At 37.1% G+C, this 14702-nt stretch overlaps 1 protein-coding gene across 2 annotated transcripts in view; it reads left to right on the top strand.

Annotated features, from left to right (window-relative positions):
- ITIH2 (inter-alpha-trypsin inhibitor heavy chain 2) overlaps positions 1 to 14219 on the top strand; it is a 53546-nt gene extending 39327 nt beyond the window's left edge. For both annotated transcript variants that reach the window (XM_027838527.1, XM_027838525.1), the window contains exons 18-22: positions 5330 to 5443; positions 9717 to 9915; positions 10191 to 10363; positions 12700 to 12811; positions 13768 to 14219. In XM_027838527.1, the coding sequence (XP_027694328.1) occupies positions 5330 to 5443; positions 9717 to 9915; positions 10191 to 10363; positions 12700 to 12811; positions 13768 to 13927 (758 nt within the window). In that variant the 3' untranslated portion in view covers positions 13928 to 14219. The remainder of the gene's footprint in view (positions 1 to 5329; positions 5444 to 9716; positions 9916 to 10190; positions 10364 to 12699; positions 12812 to 13767) is intronic.
- The last annotated feature ends 483 nt before the right edge of the window (positions 14220 to 14702 follow it).

Here is a 14702-nt window from a genome sequence, read left to right as displayed (position 1 = left end):
TATGACACATACACAAACAACTATAATACAGAATAATATGTAGTTACATAAGGGAAGTATTCACAAAGCTCCCAAGTAGGAAAGATTGTTCCAGATTGAAGGATCAAAGAAGGCTTCATAGAACATTTGAATTGGGTCTTAAATTATGGACAAAATTTCAATAGAACTAGATGGGGAGAAGAAGAACATTCTAGACATTAGGAAAAACATGTGAGTGAAAGGGGACGGGGAATAAGCATTTACATAGGGCCTACAATGTGTCAAACATAATACTAAGCACATTATAAATATTATATCATTTAATACAACAACCCTGTGAGGTAGGTGCTATTATTATCCCTATTTTGCAGTTGAGGAAAATAAGGCAGACAGAACTTAAATGATTTTCTCAGGGTCACACCATTAGTAATTATCTGAGACTGAACTTAAGCTCAGGTCTTCCTGATTCAAGGCCCAGTGCTCTATCCACTGAACCACCCAGCAAAAGCATGGAAATGGGGCAGCTAGGTGGCGTAGTAGATAGAGCACTGGCCCTGGACTCAGAGGACCTGAGTTCAAACCAGCCTCAGACACTTCACACTTACTAGCTGTGTGAACCTGGGCAAGTCATTCAACCCCATTGCCTAGCCAAAAAAAAACAACAACAAAACACCACGTCTAAAAAAAAAGGCATGGAAATAAGAAAGCATGGAATGTATGTAGGAGACAGAGCAGTCCACATTAGCTAGAATATTATCATTATTATTATTTTAATATATATCTTGCATAATTTTAATGATAAATGACAATATATAATGTATATATAGTTTTATGTAGAATATTTAATAATAGAATTGTTTTAATAATAATAATGGCTAACATTTTGATAGTGCTTGCTATGTGCCAGACACTATACTAAGCACATTACAAATATTATCTCATTTGATCTTCACAATCTGTGAAGTAGGTGCTATTATTATCCCCATTTTATAGATTAGGAAACAGGCAGAGGCTAAGTGACTTGCCCAGAGTCAATACAGCTAGGAAGTATCTAAGACTGGATTTGAATTCAGGTCTTCTTGACTCTAGGCCTGGGGCTCTATCCACTAGCTGCCTAGGCCATGGAGGGGAGTAGTAAAAAGCTGGAAAGGTAAAGCAGTATTAGATTATAAGGGGTTTCAATGCTAGTCTAAGAACTCTGAACTTTCTTTAGGGACATAGGGAGCCATTAAAGGGTTTAGAAAAGAAGAGTGATAGTATCAGATCTGCACATAAAGAGAACATGAGGGAGCAACTAGGTGGCCAGTGGATAGAGCACCAGCCCCGAAGTCAGGAGGACCTGAGTTCAAATCCGGCCTCAGACCAAACACTTGACACTTACTAGCTGTGTGACCCTTGGCAAGTCACTTAACCCGAGTTGCCCAAAACAAAAACAAAAAAAAAAACAAAAAAGCAAACAAAAAAAACAAATTCTGGTGCCTCGATCTAGTTTCTTTGAGATTTTGCTCTACTCAAGTACTTTCATTTAGATGAATGCTGAGGAAGTGTGTTACAGTAAAAGCTAAGACTATAGCTGGATGAAGCAAACATGGAAACATTATTTTTAAGACCACAGATGGGTAAAGTGAATGTGGAAATGCCAGAGAGTCACAGAAGCACAGGGCTGGAAGGGAGGTCAGAGATGACATCAATAAGAATACCTTCTGCAAGATTCCTAACAAGTGGTCATGTAGCCCAGGGAGTATTCAAGAAGTTCATTGGAGCTCAGGAAGAAAATATGGGAACTTCCATTCAATTATTTTTATAGAAAAATAAGAAAGAAATTAAGCTTTACTAATTAGTATACAAATGGACTAAATGCCATCCATATGTTGAATGGTCACATGTCTCAGGAGGACCCCTTAGGGAAAGTGGGCATTCCATACGGAGGAAGGTTTGACAGTAGTGAATTTATTGTTTGTTCATTTTCAGTATATTGTGACATATTACAACTTATATGTGGATTTGCAGATTATATCATTTAGTTTTAACTAAATTAATCCTCACAAAATAGACAAGTGGTTTAAAAAAGATTTTTGCAAAAGAATTGTGGATGAATGAATGAAAAGCATTTATTATTTGCCAAGCATTATGCTAAGTACTAGCATGAAGATGGCATTAGTAATCTGAGCCTAGAAGAATAAGAAAATGGTGGAAGTGACGCTTGTGTATTTCTAGTATGAGTTTTTCTCCAGCCACATGAAGAGGTAAAAACAATAACAATATAAGTACATGGCCAACATCTAGAGGTTTATTTGAAATATGGATTTACATTGACTATCATCAAGGATGAATCTTGCCCTAAGTGTATATTATATTTTGAGATATTAGCCAACAGGAGTATAAAGCTACCATGATCAGCAAGACATTCAAAAACTGGTTTTATGTGAAAACAATGTGTTGCCTATATAAACCTTCATATCTACACATTTTTGAATTTTGTAAACAGAATTTTCTAACCTGTTTGAAAATCCCTCAAACGAAATTTCGCCAAGTTTTGAACCTATTCGGTAAAAACATGAAAATGCAACCTTTTCCAATTAGTTTCCAAGAACTCCTAGTCAAGGAATTCAAATTACATATTGATTGAAAATTACAAATTTCAATGAAAAGCCTTTGTAACATTAGTGGGTAGGACTGAAAAAAAAAAGGATCATGATTTAATAAATATAGCCTATAATGCATCTCTTCCATTTGGATTTACATATCTTAGTGAGGAATCTTCAACTATGATAGCCATTAAAGCCAACTACTGAAATGCACTGAATGTAGAACCAAATTTTTGAATCTATTACCAACTATTAAACCAAGATTTTCCAAATAACAATAATACACATTTGTGGAAGAGTGCGCCCCAGTTTATGAAGGGATGTTCTGTATCTAATGGTTTTACTGTACCATCTTAGTATTAACCTTTGCTAAGAGATTAACTAATAGGAAGCACACCAGTGGAGGTTTGTTGAGGATTAGGATTAGGATTAATATTGCAATTTTACAGGTTCTAGATAAAACCCTAGCAGCCACCATCTCTGGACCCAAACTGGGAGTGTGAATATAAGTTAGGAGAGTGACACAGAGGCAGTGCTACCCTGGATTCTTCCAACATGATGCAGAAGGTAGAGCACCCTACTTGGAGTCTGGAAGACCTAAGTTCAAATGTGACCTCAGACACTTAATAGCTGTATGATCCTGGACAGGTCACTTAACCTCTGTTTGCCTCAGTTTCCTCATCTGTATAATGAGGATAATAATAGCACCTACCTCTCAGAGTTCTTATGAGAATCAAATGAGATAGTAATTGTAAAGTGCATAGCACAGTGCTTGGCACATACTAAGCACTATATAAATGTTAGCTATTATTATTGTTGCTGATATTGTTATAAGTTGTCTATCAAGAATTCTGATTTCCAGGGGCAGCTGGGTGGCGCAGTGGATAGAGCTACAGCCTTGGAGTCAGGAGGACCTGAGTTCAAATCTGACCTCAGACACATAATACTTACTAGCTGTGTGACCCTGGGCAAGTCACTTAATCCCATTGCCTAGCCAAAAAGCAAAAACAAACAAAGAATTCCGATTTCCATAGACATAGACTTTAGTCAGAGGCTTCCCAGTTCTCTTGCTAACATTCTCCCCAGTCTATTCTGTTTCAGCTAAAAAAAAGGAAGAATGGAGCAGCTAGGTGGTGCGGTGGATAGAGCACTGGCCCTGGAGACAGGAGGACCTGCATAACACTTCCTAGCTGTGTGACCCTGGGCAAGTCATTTAAGCCCAATTACTTCGCCAAAAAAATAAAATAAAATAAAAAATAAAACAGGGAAGAAACTGCCTAGAGTGGGAAAAAGTACCATCTCCTTTTCCTGCTCTTTTATCTATAAAACAGGACAAGAGAAATTATATCCACCGTCAGTGGCTCTCCATTGCCCATAAAATAAAATCCAAATTTCTTATCCCGGTATTCAAGGCCCTAACTAAGTAAAACTCAGTTTTTCTTCTTTCCACCTACTTCTTCTAACTAAACAGGAATGATTAACCTTATCTCTTTAATATATTTTTATAAATACGTTTTGTCCTTTTTCACTTCCGTACTACTACTTTTGTAAAAGTGTCCTCCTTTTCTTCTCCCCCTATATAAATCCAACTCATACTTCAGGCTCCAATTCAAAGCTAAACTACTTTTTTTGGAGCCTTCTCAGAATACAGTGATTCTATTTTTTTTTTCAAGTTGACTCCATTAGCGCAGATAACATCTGTATCATTTATTTGGCAATCAATTATATATAAAGTATTATTTTGTGTGCTATTCTGTTGAATTGACAATTATCTTTTTTAATTTTGCTAGGCAATGGGGTTAAGTGACTTGCCCAAGGTCACACAGCTAATAAGTGTTATGCGTCTGAAGCCAGATTTGAATTCAGGTCCTCCTGACTCCAAGGTCGGAGCTCTATCCACTGCTCCACCTAGCTGACCTAACAATTATCTTTTGTATCATTAATTTTGTGTGTGTGTTTATGTCTTATCTCCCCAATTATATTGGGAGCTGCTTGAAGGCAGGGAATATCTTATACTTCTAAGTAGTATTTGTTGATTGAATTAAAGCTATGAGAATAATAAATTCTCTGAGAACAATTTATAAAGAGGAACAGATGGCAAAAATAGAAACCTTAGGAAATGTCCATAGGTGAGAGGAGGGGATTGTGGGAAGAGATGGAGATGAAGAAGAATTAGTCAAAGAGGCAGGCACAAAACCAACGTAGCGCCATAGAGGACCAAAAAAAAAAAAAGCGCCGTCAAGGTGGTTTGCTTCTCTTTGTTCTTGCACGTACTTTAAACTGCAACTGAGGTTGTAGCATCTTATTTAATGATACGGGTTTTCTACTTATTTTTGACTCACCAAAAAAAAAAAAAAAGCACAAAAGAAACAGACTACAACCACTATATAACATAGTAGATAGACTTTGACTGGAAAACTTTCACCTTTGAACAACTTGGAGATGAGCCTCTCCAAATCCCATAGTCTGTTTCATGGACAATAAGATTATGATCAATCACTAACTCTGTACTCAAAATCTTTCCAGTTCTGTAAAGAAGGCACCAGAAGTCGAATAACCCAGAATTCCCAACATACTACAGTGTAGCATTAGAAGACTTTAGCAATAATAGACACATATTTAATTTTGTTTTTTAAAAAAATTCTTTAGATACTGACTTGTTTATAAAGCATAAGTGAAACTTATCAGGAAGAAGATACTAAACAACATTTTAGCTTTGCTCTTTTCCTATTTGCTTTTTTACTTTTGTGTTTATTTTTCAGTTGAGAATGACCCACATTTCATCATTTACCTACCAAAGAGTCAAAAGAACATTTGTTTCAATATTGATTCAGAACCTGGTAAAATCCTCAACTTGGTTTCTGATCCAGGGACAGGTAAGTGACAAATAAATTACATTTAAGTCAGCTAAACTAAATGCTACACTTCTTATGCTTCATTACCACTACTCAATAATCATTTTTCTTACGCCACCATTATAGAAACTTCATATTTCCCTAACTCAGAGAATTTTGGGGAATTATGATAATCATTTTGCATATATTTTGCATCGATTTATATGTGTACATGTTGTCTCCTTTAATAGAACATAAGCCTCCTGAGGGCAGGGACTGTATCATTCTTTTTTTTTTTTTGCTTGTATCATTCTTTAAATTTATATCCATAGGACCTAGCATAGTATATGGTACGTAATAGTTCCTTAATTAATTCATGCTGATTGATTGATTGATTGATTGAGGGTAATGCCTAACCTTTGTATATAGTGCTTTATAGTCTTCAAATAATTTTTACATGAATTATTTCATTTGAAATGAAATGACCCTGTATGATAAGCTAGACAAGTATATTTTTTCCTGTTTTATAGAAGCTTAGAGAGGCTGTTATATGTTAACGGTCATATGGTTAGTAATACGAATCATAACTAGAATTTAAGATTCCCAATTTGTTTAACTATATTGCTGAAGGTTTTGAACTTTTAGAAGGAAAAATATTTTGGGAACACTGTGATCAGTCCCATTAACTTTAATTATTACTGGAAAAACTTTCTGTCATTATCAAACATCAGTTGTGGGCAATATGTTTCAGAGATTTATCCTTTTTCTATACTTAAATGTATTTGTGGAGCTAATCAAAGTGGATATTCCTTCCATCAGTGCAAATCACAACACGTGAATATGCCTTCTCATCCTGGACAATTCTTGTACATGACTTCCCAAAGGATACCAGGGCAGCACTTAAGCTGTCCATCTGCTGTCCTCCCTCTCTCATAATATGAGCTACCCATCTTTTCTTGCAATCTCACATTTCTCAAATGGCACCAATATGTTGAAACCTACTTACATCCACCATGAGTCACCCTCTTGAACTTTGAGCCACCTTTAACTTTGATCTTTTAGACTTTGACATGTTCCAATATTTATAGCCATATAGTATCACTAGAAGGATGGTTGTCCAAATGATAGGCAGCTAGTTGGCAAAGTGGATAGAGTTCTGGAGTCAGGAAGACTCATCTTCCTGAGTTTAAATCTGTCCTCAGACAGATTTAATAGCTGTGTGACCCTGGGCAAGTCACCTTGTTTACCTTAGTTTCCTCATCAGTAAAATGAGCTGGAGAAGGAAATGGCAAACCACTCTACATCTTTACCAAGAAAATCCCAAATGGAGTCATGGAGAGCTGGACACAACTGAAAACAACTGAAGAAAAATGGTTTTTTGAGCATTCTGTAAGTGGTAAAGGCACTGTGCAATTTCCCAAATCAGTCTAGCCTGCTCTCTTCCTCCTACTGAATTCTGAGCTTAATTTATTATTCCCCTGCAGTGCCTGAGCTCGATATAGGCACTGCTGTACTCATTCAAAGGATGCCCCTTTTAATTGTCTGTTCTTGTCTGGACAATAAGCATTTTTCATCCATCTAGTTTTTCCTATCAGTTATTCAGTTGACCTCTCTTGAGTAATCATGTATCTCAACAAAGAGACTTTATAATGTTCTGCAGCTTGATGCAATCACCACATTATCACCCACAAATAGGGACCTGGGCACACTTGACATCATTAGTATTAGATCTATCATGTTAAATCATTAGTATTAGACCTGTTAAATCTATCAAGGATTCTTATCTGATCTTAACATACAGAAGAGACTCCTTGTTGGGGGAGAGCCTTTCAGACTCCATTTTTGTTCTGTAAAGTCAAATGCTTTTTCATAATCACCAAACCCATTTGGGATTTTGTATTCTTTGAAACTTTCAGTCACTTGTATGCCTGAAAAGATAAAATCTGCTGTAGAAAATTGTTTACCAAAGCCCAACTATTTGTTCCCTTCCCATTTTTTTTTCCCATTAAAGAAACCTCTATATGTGTGTAGATCATTCTCATTAGAATTTTATAAAGACGAAAAGGGAGGTACATGAATCAACAATTATTGATGTCCTGTCATTGGTCTTTTGGGGGAATAAAAATATCATCTGATAAAAATATCATCTCCATTCTTTTGATAATTTCATAACATTTATAGTTGATGATAACAATAATAATAACAATAATAATAGCTAATATTTACATAGTGCTTACTTTATGCCAAGTACTTTACAATTACCACCTTATTTGATCCTGACAACAACCCTGGAAGATAGATGTTATGCCCATTTTACAGTTGAGGAAACTGAAACAAACAGAGGGACTTTCCTAGGCTCACAGAGCTAGCAAGTGTCTGAGGATTTGAACTCAGGTCTTCCTGACACTTCCAACATCTACTGTGAACTAGCTGCATTTAAGGCTTTCAAGATTGAGTTGCTTACAGCACAGACTTCTTTAGTGTATACTTGCCCTGATCCATCCATTCTTCCTGATTTCATCTTTTTAAATGACATTTTAACTTTTTCATATAGTTCATTAAAGATCAAGCCATGGTAGAACTTACCTGACCTGCTCCAAGCCAGATTACCTCTGTACCATAAGAAAGCACTGCCCTCTGACCCAGCAATAGCACTTCTAGGGCTGTATCCCAAAGAGATCGTACAAATGGGAAAAGGACCCACATGTACAAAAATATTTATAGCAGCTCTCTTTGTGGTGGCAAAGAATTAAAACTTGAGGGGATGCCCATTAATTGGGGAATGGGTGAACAAGTTGTGGTACATGAATGTAATGGAATACTATTGTGCTATAAGAAATGATGAGCAAGCCGACTTCAGGAAAACCTGGAAAGACACTTGTATGGACTGATGCTGAGTGAAGTGAGGAGAACATTGTACACAGTAACAGTCACATTGTGCAATGACTAACTTTGATAGACATAGCCCTTCTCAGTAATGCAAGGATCTAAGCATCTCCAAAGGTCTCATGATGGAAAATGCTATCCACATCCAAAGAAAGAACTATGGAGTTTGAATGCAGATCAAAACATACTATTTGCTATTTTTTTTCTTCTGCTTTGTTTTGTTTTCTCTTTCTTGTGGTTCCTCCTATTGGTTCTAATTCTTCCTTATAACGTCACTAATGTGAAAATATGTTTAATAGGAATGTATATGTAAAGCCTATATCAGATTATGCACCGTCTTGGGGATGGAGAGGGGGAAGAAAAGGGAGAAAAATTTAAAACTCAAAAGCTTATGAATGGGACAGCTAGGTGGCGCAGTGGACAGAGCACTGGCCCTGAAGTCAGGAGGACCTGAGTTCAAATCCAACCTCAGACCAAACACTTGACACTTATTAGCTGTGTGACCCTGGGCAAGTCACTTAACCCCGATTGCCTAAAGAGAGAGAGGGGGGGCAGCTAGGTGGTGCAGTGAGTCTTGGAGTCAGGAGGACTGAGTTCAAATCCAGCCTCAGACACTTAACACTGACCCTGGGCAAGTCACTTAACCCTGATCACCTAAGCAAAAGAGAGAGAGAGAGAGAGAGAGAGAGAGAGAAAGCTTATGGAAGTGATTGTTGATAAATCAAAATAAATTAATTTTAAAAAGCACTGGAAAAGGATTTTATGAGAGGTAAAGTTATGAGAGGAGACATATAAAGGATACTAAATGTTCCAGTGTTCTTCTAATATAGATATTAGCAATTATCACCTTTATCTAGACTTCATCTCCTAATCAGTTAGTTGCCTTCCCACTCTGAAGAAGTCTCTGCCCTGAGACCTTGCTCTCCCAGCTGGGGACTCCTTCACCTGGAACACCACTTCATGAAGAGCCCCAGCCAATCTCCCTTTATTCCCTCTATTCAACTCACTCTCCCTGTTTCTCTACCACCTTGCCTCCTCACCAGCTAACCTGGAGAAACCTGTGCTCTGAGGCCCCATCTTCCTAACTGATGATGACTTCCTCGTTCAGAGATCTGTTACATGAGGGACCCCGACCATGCTCACTTCACTGCTACTCAAGGGCTCCCTAGGCTTCTCTATCTTCTCTGCCCCTCCCCAGCAGATGCCTCCCACCCCACACAATTTCCAGCTCCCATTTCTTTAGATCTTGTCCTCTCTTACTGGAATGTTAACTCCTCAAGGATGGGGACTGTCTTGTTTGCTTGTAGTCATATTCTCACCACTTAGCACAGTGGCAGGAATATAGAAAACAATAAATGCTCTTTTCTTTCTATCAAATGTTTACAGAAAAGAAGAAAAATAAAGCAAATATTACTTTTATTTTTTATAGGTGTGTTGGTAAATGGAGAGCTCATTGGAGCCAAGATGCCTAAGAATAAAAAACTAAATACCTACTTTGGAAAACTGGCATTTTATTTCCAAAGCCAAGACATGAAAATTGAAATTAGTACAGAGATGATCGCCCTGAAAAAGGGTCTCCATACTACCATTTTGTCATGGTTGGACACAACTCACATTATTCATAAGAAGTAAGTACCACTGTATCACAATTTTTTTTATTTGTTTTACCTTTGAAATAATTTAGTCACCCATGTATTGATATCCCATTGACTTAAAGATGAGATAAAATGACCTAAATAATTGTTACATTAACAATGTCTTACAAATGGTTTTTTAACAGAAAAACTATGAGGACCAGTGGTGAGAAATGCTCATGGCTATTGTTAGGGTTGAGTGGAGCTGCTCTCTAGGTCTGTCCAGAAAAAAAAAAATTAATCTTACTTTGGCCTTACTCCTGTGTTAGGTTGCTTGTCTCAGTGAAAAAAGAGAAGACTGTGAACATCACTCTGGATGGAGATATGTCCTTCTCAGTCTTACTTCATCGTGTTTGGAAGAAACATCCCATTAATGTAGATTTCTTGGGTATTTATATCCCTCCTACAAACAAGTTTTCACCTAATGCCCATGGACTAATAGGTAAAGTACTTGTCTGAAAATGGTAGCTACCACCAAGTCTCTAGGTATTATTAGGGCTTGAGATGGCTTTCTTCTCTAAGCAAGAAGCTTTAATTTCTGAAACCCAAGAACTAATTACTGCTCATAATAGAGATCATGAAGATTAAGGGTGGAAGTTGCAAAGAGGTAAATTTAGGCTGGATGTAAGGGAGAAAATTCGCTGACAATTAGACCTTACCAAAAGGAGAACTGGTTGCCTTGGGAAGCAATGGATGGGCTCCCCCATCCCCACCCCATTCAAGAAAAGGCTGTAGCTCTCATTGAATATATCATAGAAAATATTCTTGTTCAGTTATGCCTTTGACTGTTAGTTAGTTAGTCCCTACTAACCCTGAGATTCTGGGATTCTGGGAAGAACCTGGCAATTGAGAGGAGAATGAATGAGAGGCATCAACCTCGGACACTTCAAAGGTCAAGCAAAGTTTCCTCAGACAAGATTCCATAATCACAAAACAGAACAGTTTAAAGAGGCATAGTATCCAGGAAGATCTCACTGTCCAGACCACATCTGGTTCTTTAATAGGTTCAGTCATTTCAGTTGTGTCTGGCTCTTTGTGACCACATTTGGGGTTTTCTTGACAAAGATACTGGAGTGGTTTGCATTTCCTTTTCCAGTTCATTTTACAGATGAGGAAACTGAGGCAAATAGGGTTCAGTGACTTGCCCAGGGTCACACAGTTAGTAAGTATCTGAGGCCAAATTTGAACTCGGGTCTTCCTGACTCCAGGCCTGGCACTCTATCTACTGTGCCACCTAGCTGCCCAACCATATCTGAAGTATGGTGTTTAGTTCTGGGTACTATACTTTAAGAAGAATGTTGATGTATAGAGGAAGCAACCTCAATGTTTAGGATGCCAGAGACCATGCCACTCAAAGACTGGCTAAAGAAAATGGGGCTGTTTAGCCTGAATAGAAAAGATCTACAGGAGATACAATGGCTATTTTCATGCATGTGAGGCAGTGTGATACAGTGCAAAGAGTGCTGGATTTAGAGACAGGGGTCTGTGTTCAAATCCTGGTTCTGCCACTTATTACCTGCATGATTGTGAGCAAGTCATTTCAGGACTCTGGCTGTCAGTTCTTCAACTGCAAAAGGTGGAGACTGTTTTTTTCATACGACTATAAATTGTTTTGGTTTCTTCATCTGAAAAGTACCTGTTCATATCCTCTGACCATTTATCAATTAGGGAATGAGTGATATTCTTAAAGATTTTATACAATTTTTTACATATTTGAGATATGAGACTTTTATCTGAGAAACTGTCTATAGAAATTTTTCCCCATTTTTTTTGTTTTCCTTCTGATCTTGGCTACATCTCTAGGGCAAAGAGGAAAGAAGACAAAAAGGCAAAAAAAAGAAATTTACATGATAACTTTATTGTATATTTAAAAGTAATAGCAAGTTGTACATAATAGATTTGCAGTTTCATGCGCAAACATCTTTTTTTTAATTATACTATGTTATGGAAATACTTGTTTTATTCCATAAATTAAAAATAAAATAATTTTTTTTAAAAGTGGAATTTGGACTAGGTGACCTCTAAATTCCCTTTTAGCTATAAATCTATGACCCCTTGTGAAAAAGGTATTAAATTTATTAAATTAGAATCATTATAGACTTGGCCCCAAAGGGAAGAAATAGGAGCCATGAATGGAATTTGTAAAAAATCAGATTTTGATCACGTCAGGAAGATTTTCCTAACGACTAGAGCTGCCCTGAAATGGCATGAGCTGCCTGGGGAATGGCACATGCCTCATCACTGGACATCTTTTGGCTGGATGTTCACTTATCAGGGCTCTTGTGGAAGATATTCCTATTGAGGTACTGGTTTTATTAGATAATCTCTTAAGGCCTTTCTATCCCTGAGATTTGGTAATGTCTTGAAAGGACAGGTAAAATTTTAATATTAAAGCTGACAGTTTTACATTGAAAGTATTTAATAGGTTGTTCAGTCATTTCAGTTGTGTCTGACTCTTCGTGACCCCATTTGGGGTTTTCTTGACAAAGATACTGGAGTGGTTTGCCATTTCCTTCTCTAGCTCATTTTACAGATGAGGAAACTGAGGCAAACAGGATGAAGTGACTTGCCTAAGGGCCACACAGCTAATAACTGTATGGGGCCAGATTTGGACTCATATTCCTGACTCCAGGGTGGGAGTTTTGTCCACTGCCCTGTGCAACCTAGCTGCTCATTTAACAGCTAGATAAGATTAACTAGTTCACAAAGGCAGTCACACTATGTTAGCACAAATATGGATTAGCTAAACACATAAGACTTTGACATTTGTTTCTTTAGGTCAGTTCATGCATGAACCAAAAGTACAGATCTTCAATGAAAGACCTGGTCAGCACCCTGGGAAGCCAGAAGCTAGTATGGAAGTGAAAGGCCACAAGCTAACTGTCACCAGGTAGGCCTTTGAACTGAACTGCTTGGGCAAGAAAAGGTCCTAATAGAATTGAATTCCCACTTCAAAATGAAGTAGAGGCAACGAAAAGGTATCAAACCTTTCTTGCCTCAAACTGACCAAAGTCCACTTGAAAAGAATAAGTATAAAACTTTGTAATTTTTGCAGTATGAGCACCACCGACAGCTCATCTTTAAACACAAAAGGTGATTAGATATAGTTGTGTATTATAAAATGCCAAGAAGAGTTAAGCAAATTATTCAATTACCCTTTACTCACAGGGTAAAACCTAGTGTAAATCCTATCTTATATCTCCATCAGGGTTTTTTTTTTTCCTATATTAAAGTACTGATTGAACAGTGACCTGTGCAGGCTGTGAAATTCGACATATTTATAAGATGCAAACAGAGTGTTTCATTAAGCCTGAAGAATAGCAATAATCAAGAAATAACTATTAAGATAAAGAAAGATGTTCATATTTATCTCCCTTGCAAACAAAGGATCATTCCTGAATTTGTTCATTGCCTTATCAGTGGCTTTTGGGTCAGTAGCTCTTATAGACCCACTTACAAAAGAAAGAATAAATAAAAACGCAAGGCCTCAGGTTTATTCCTCTTAAAATTAATGAAGAGTTGGTCCATAATCCCTTGAAATCTGGTTCCTTCTTCTGTTCATTTAATCTTCTGCCTTTATTGGAAAGGTCTACAGCCCAATATCTCTGTGTACGATAAATGAACAAACCACTTGGCACTTAAGTAGATGTAGCTTTTTCTTTGCCCTTTCACCTCCCCCCTTCTCTCAACCCCTCACTTCCAACCTACACCCCAGATGCCCCATGCTGCTAGGGTGAGCACAGTAGGAGAAATGGCAACTTCCAACTAGCATCAAGAATGGCAGAAGTATGTCTCTTAGTCTCCCCTGATCCCTGACCTAACTGCAGTTAATGTCTGTCTTTACAGGGGTTTGCAGAAAGACTACAGAACGGATATGGTGCTGGGAACTGATGTTCCCTGCTGGTTTGTGCACAACAGCGGGAAAGGCTTCCTTGATGGACATTATAAGGATTACCTTGTCCCTCAGCTCTATAGCTTCCTCAAAGTACCTTTTAAAAATGTCTAGATAAAAGCTTGAAACTATTACGTAAAGGGGTAAAATTTCCTCCCATCCCTCATTTTTGTGATTTGTTTTTTGCATTTTGGAATATTAAAAATAGCCAAACCTGTCACTACCAACGTAGGAACTAGTGGAAGTTGGAGAAAAAGAACCATCTTTCAAGGAAGTTTCAGGGTTTTAAACTGAAAAACCAGCCATCAAAATATTTAAACATAAATTCTTTCTTTGTATTGGCCCCCTTTTTTGCAGCATAATTTTTACACAAGATAAAGAACAATACTGTTAATACGCCTTGGAAGGATTGTTGGACATTTTTTTTTCAATAAATTGAATTATCAAGTTGTAGTCAAAATAAGGTCTGATTAAACTGATTATTTCAAGAAATACAATTTTTAAACCTCCATTATAGTCCCGTCTTAACTTACTAATATTTTATTGAAAGAATATACAAATACATTAGTTATAACTAAATTTTCCACCATTCATTAATTTCCAAACAAAATCCTTCTCCATGATGACTATATTTCCAAAGTGAACATACTTGACCATATTTTTCTTTGTTAATGTTTTATTATATACATATATGTGTAGGTATATATATATAATTTTATATATATATATATAATATATATATATGTAAAGAGTAGATGCCACCTGCATTTGTAAAGGGAATTTCCTCTTAGAAAGTTCCCTACACCAATGTAATCACGTACCTGATGAAAAAAAAAGTTCATGTGTGTATTCATGTGTATATAAGGGAGGGAAGATTTGGTCTCCTCTT

The sequence above is a fragment of the Vombatus ursinus genome, unplaced genomic scaffold, assembly GCF_900497805.2.
Source record: "Vombatus ursinus unplaced genomic scaffold, bare-nosed wombat genome assembly UNPS02014830.1, whole genome shotgun sequence".
In the NCBI taxonomy this organism is placed as follows: Eukaryota; Metazoa; Chordata; class Mammalia; order Diprotodontia; family Vombatidae; genus Vombatus; species Vombatus ursinus.
The sequence above is the reverse complement of the archived record's forward strand: the minus strand, read 5'-3'. Positions and strand labels throughout refer to the sequence as shown.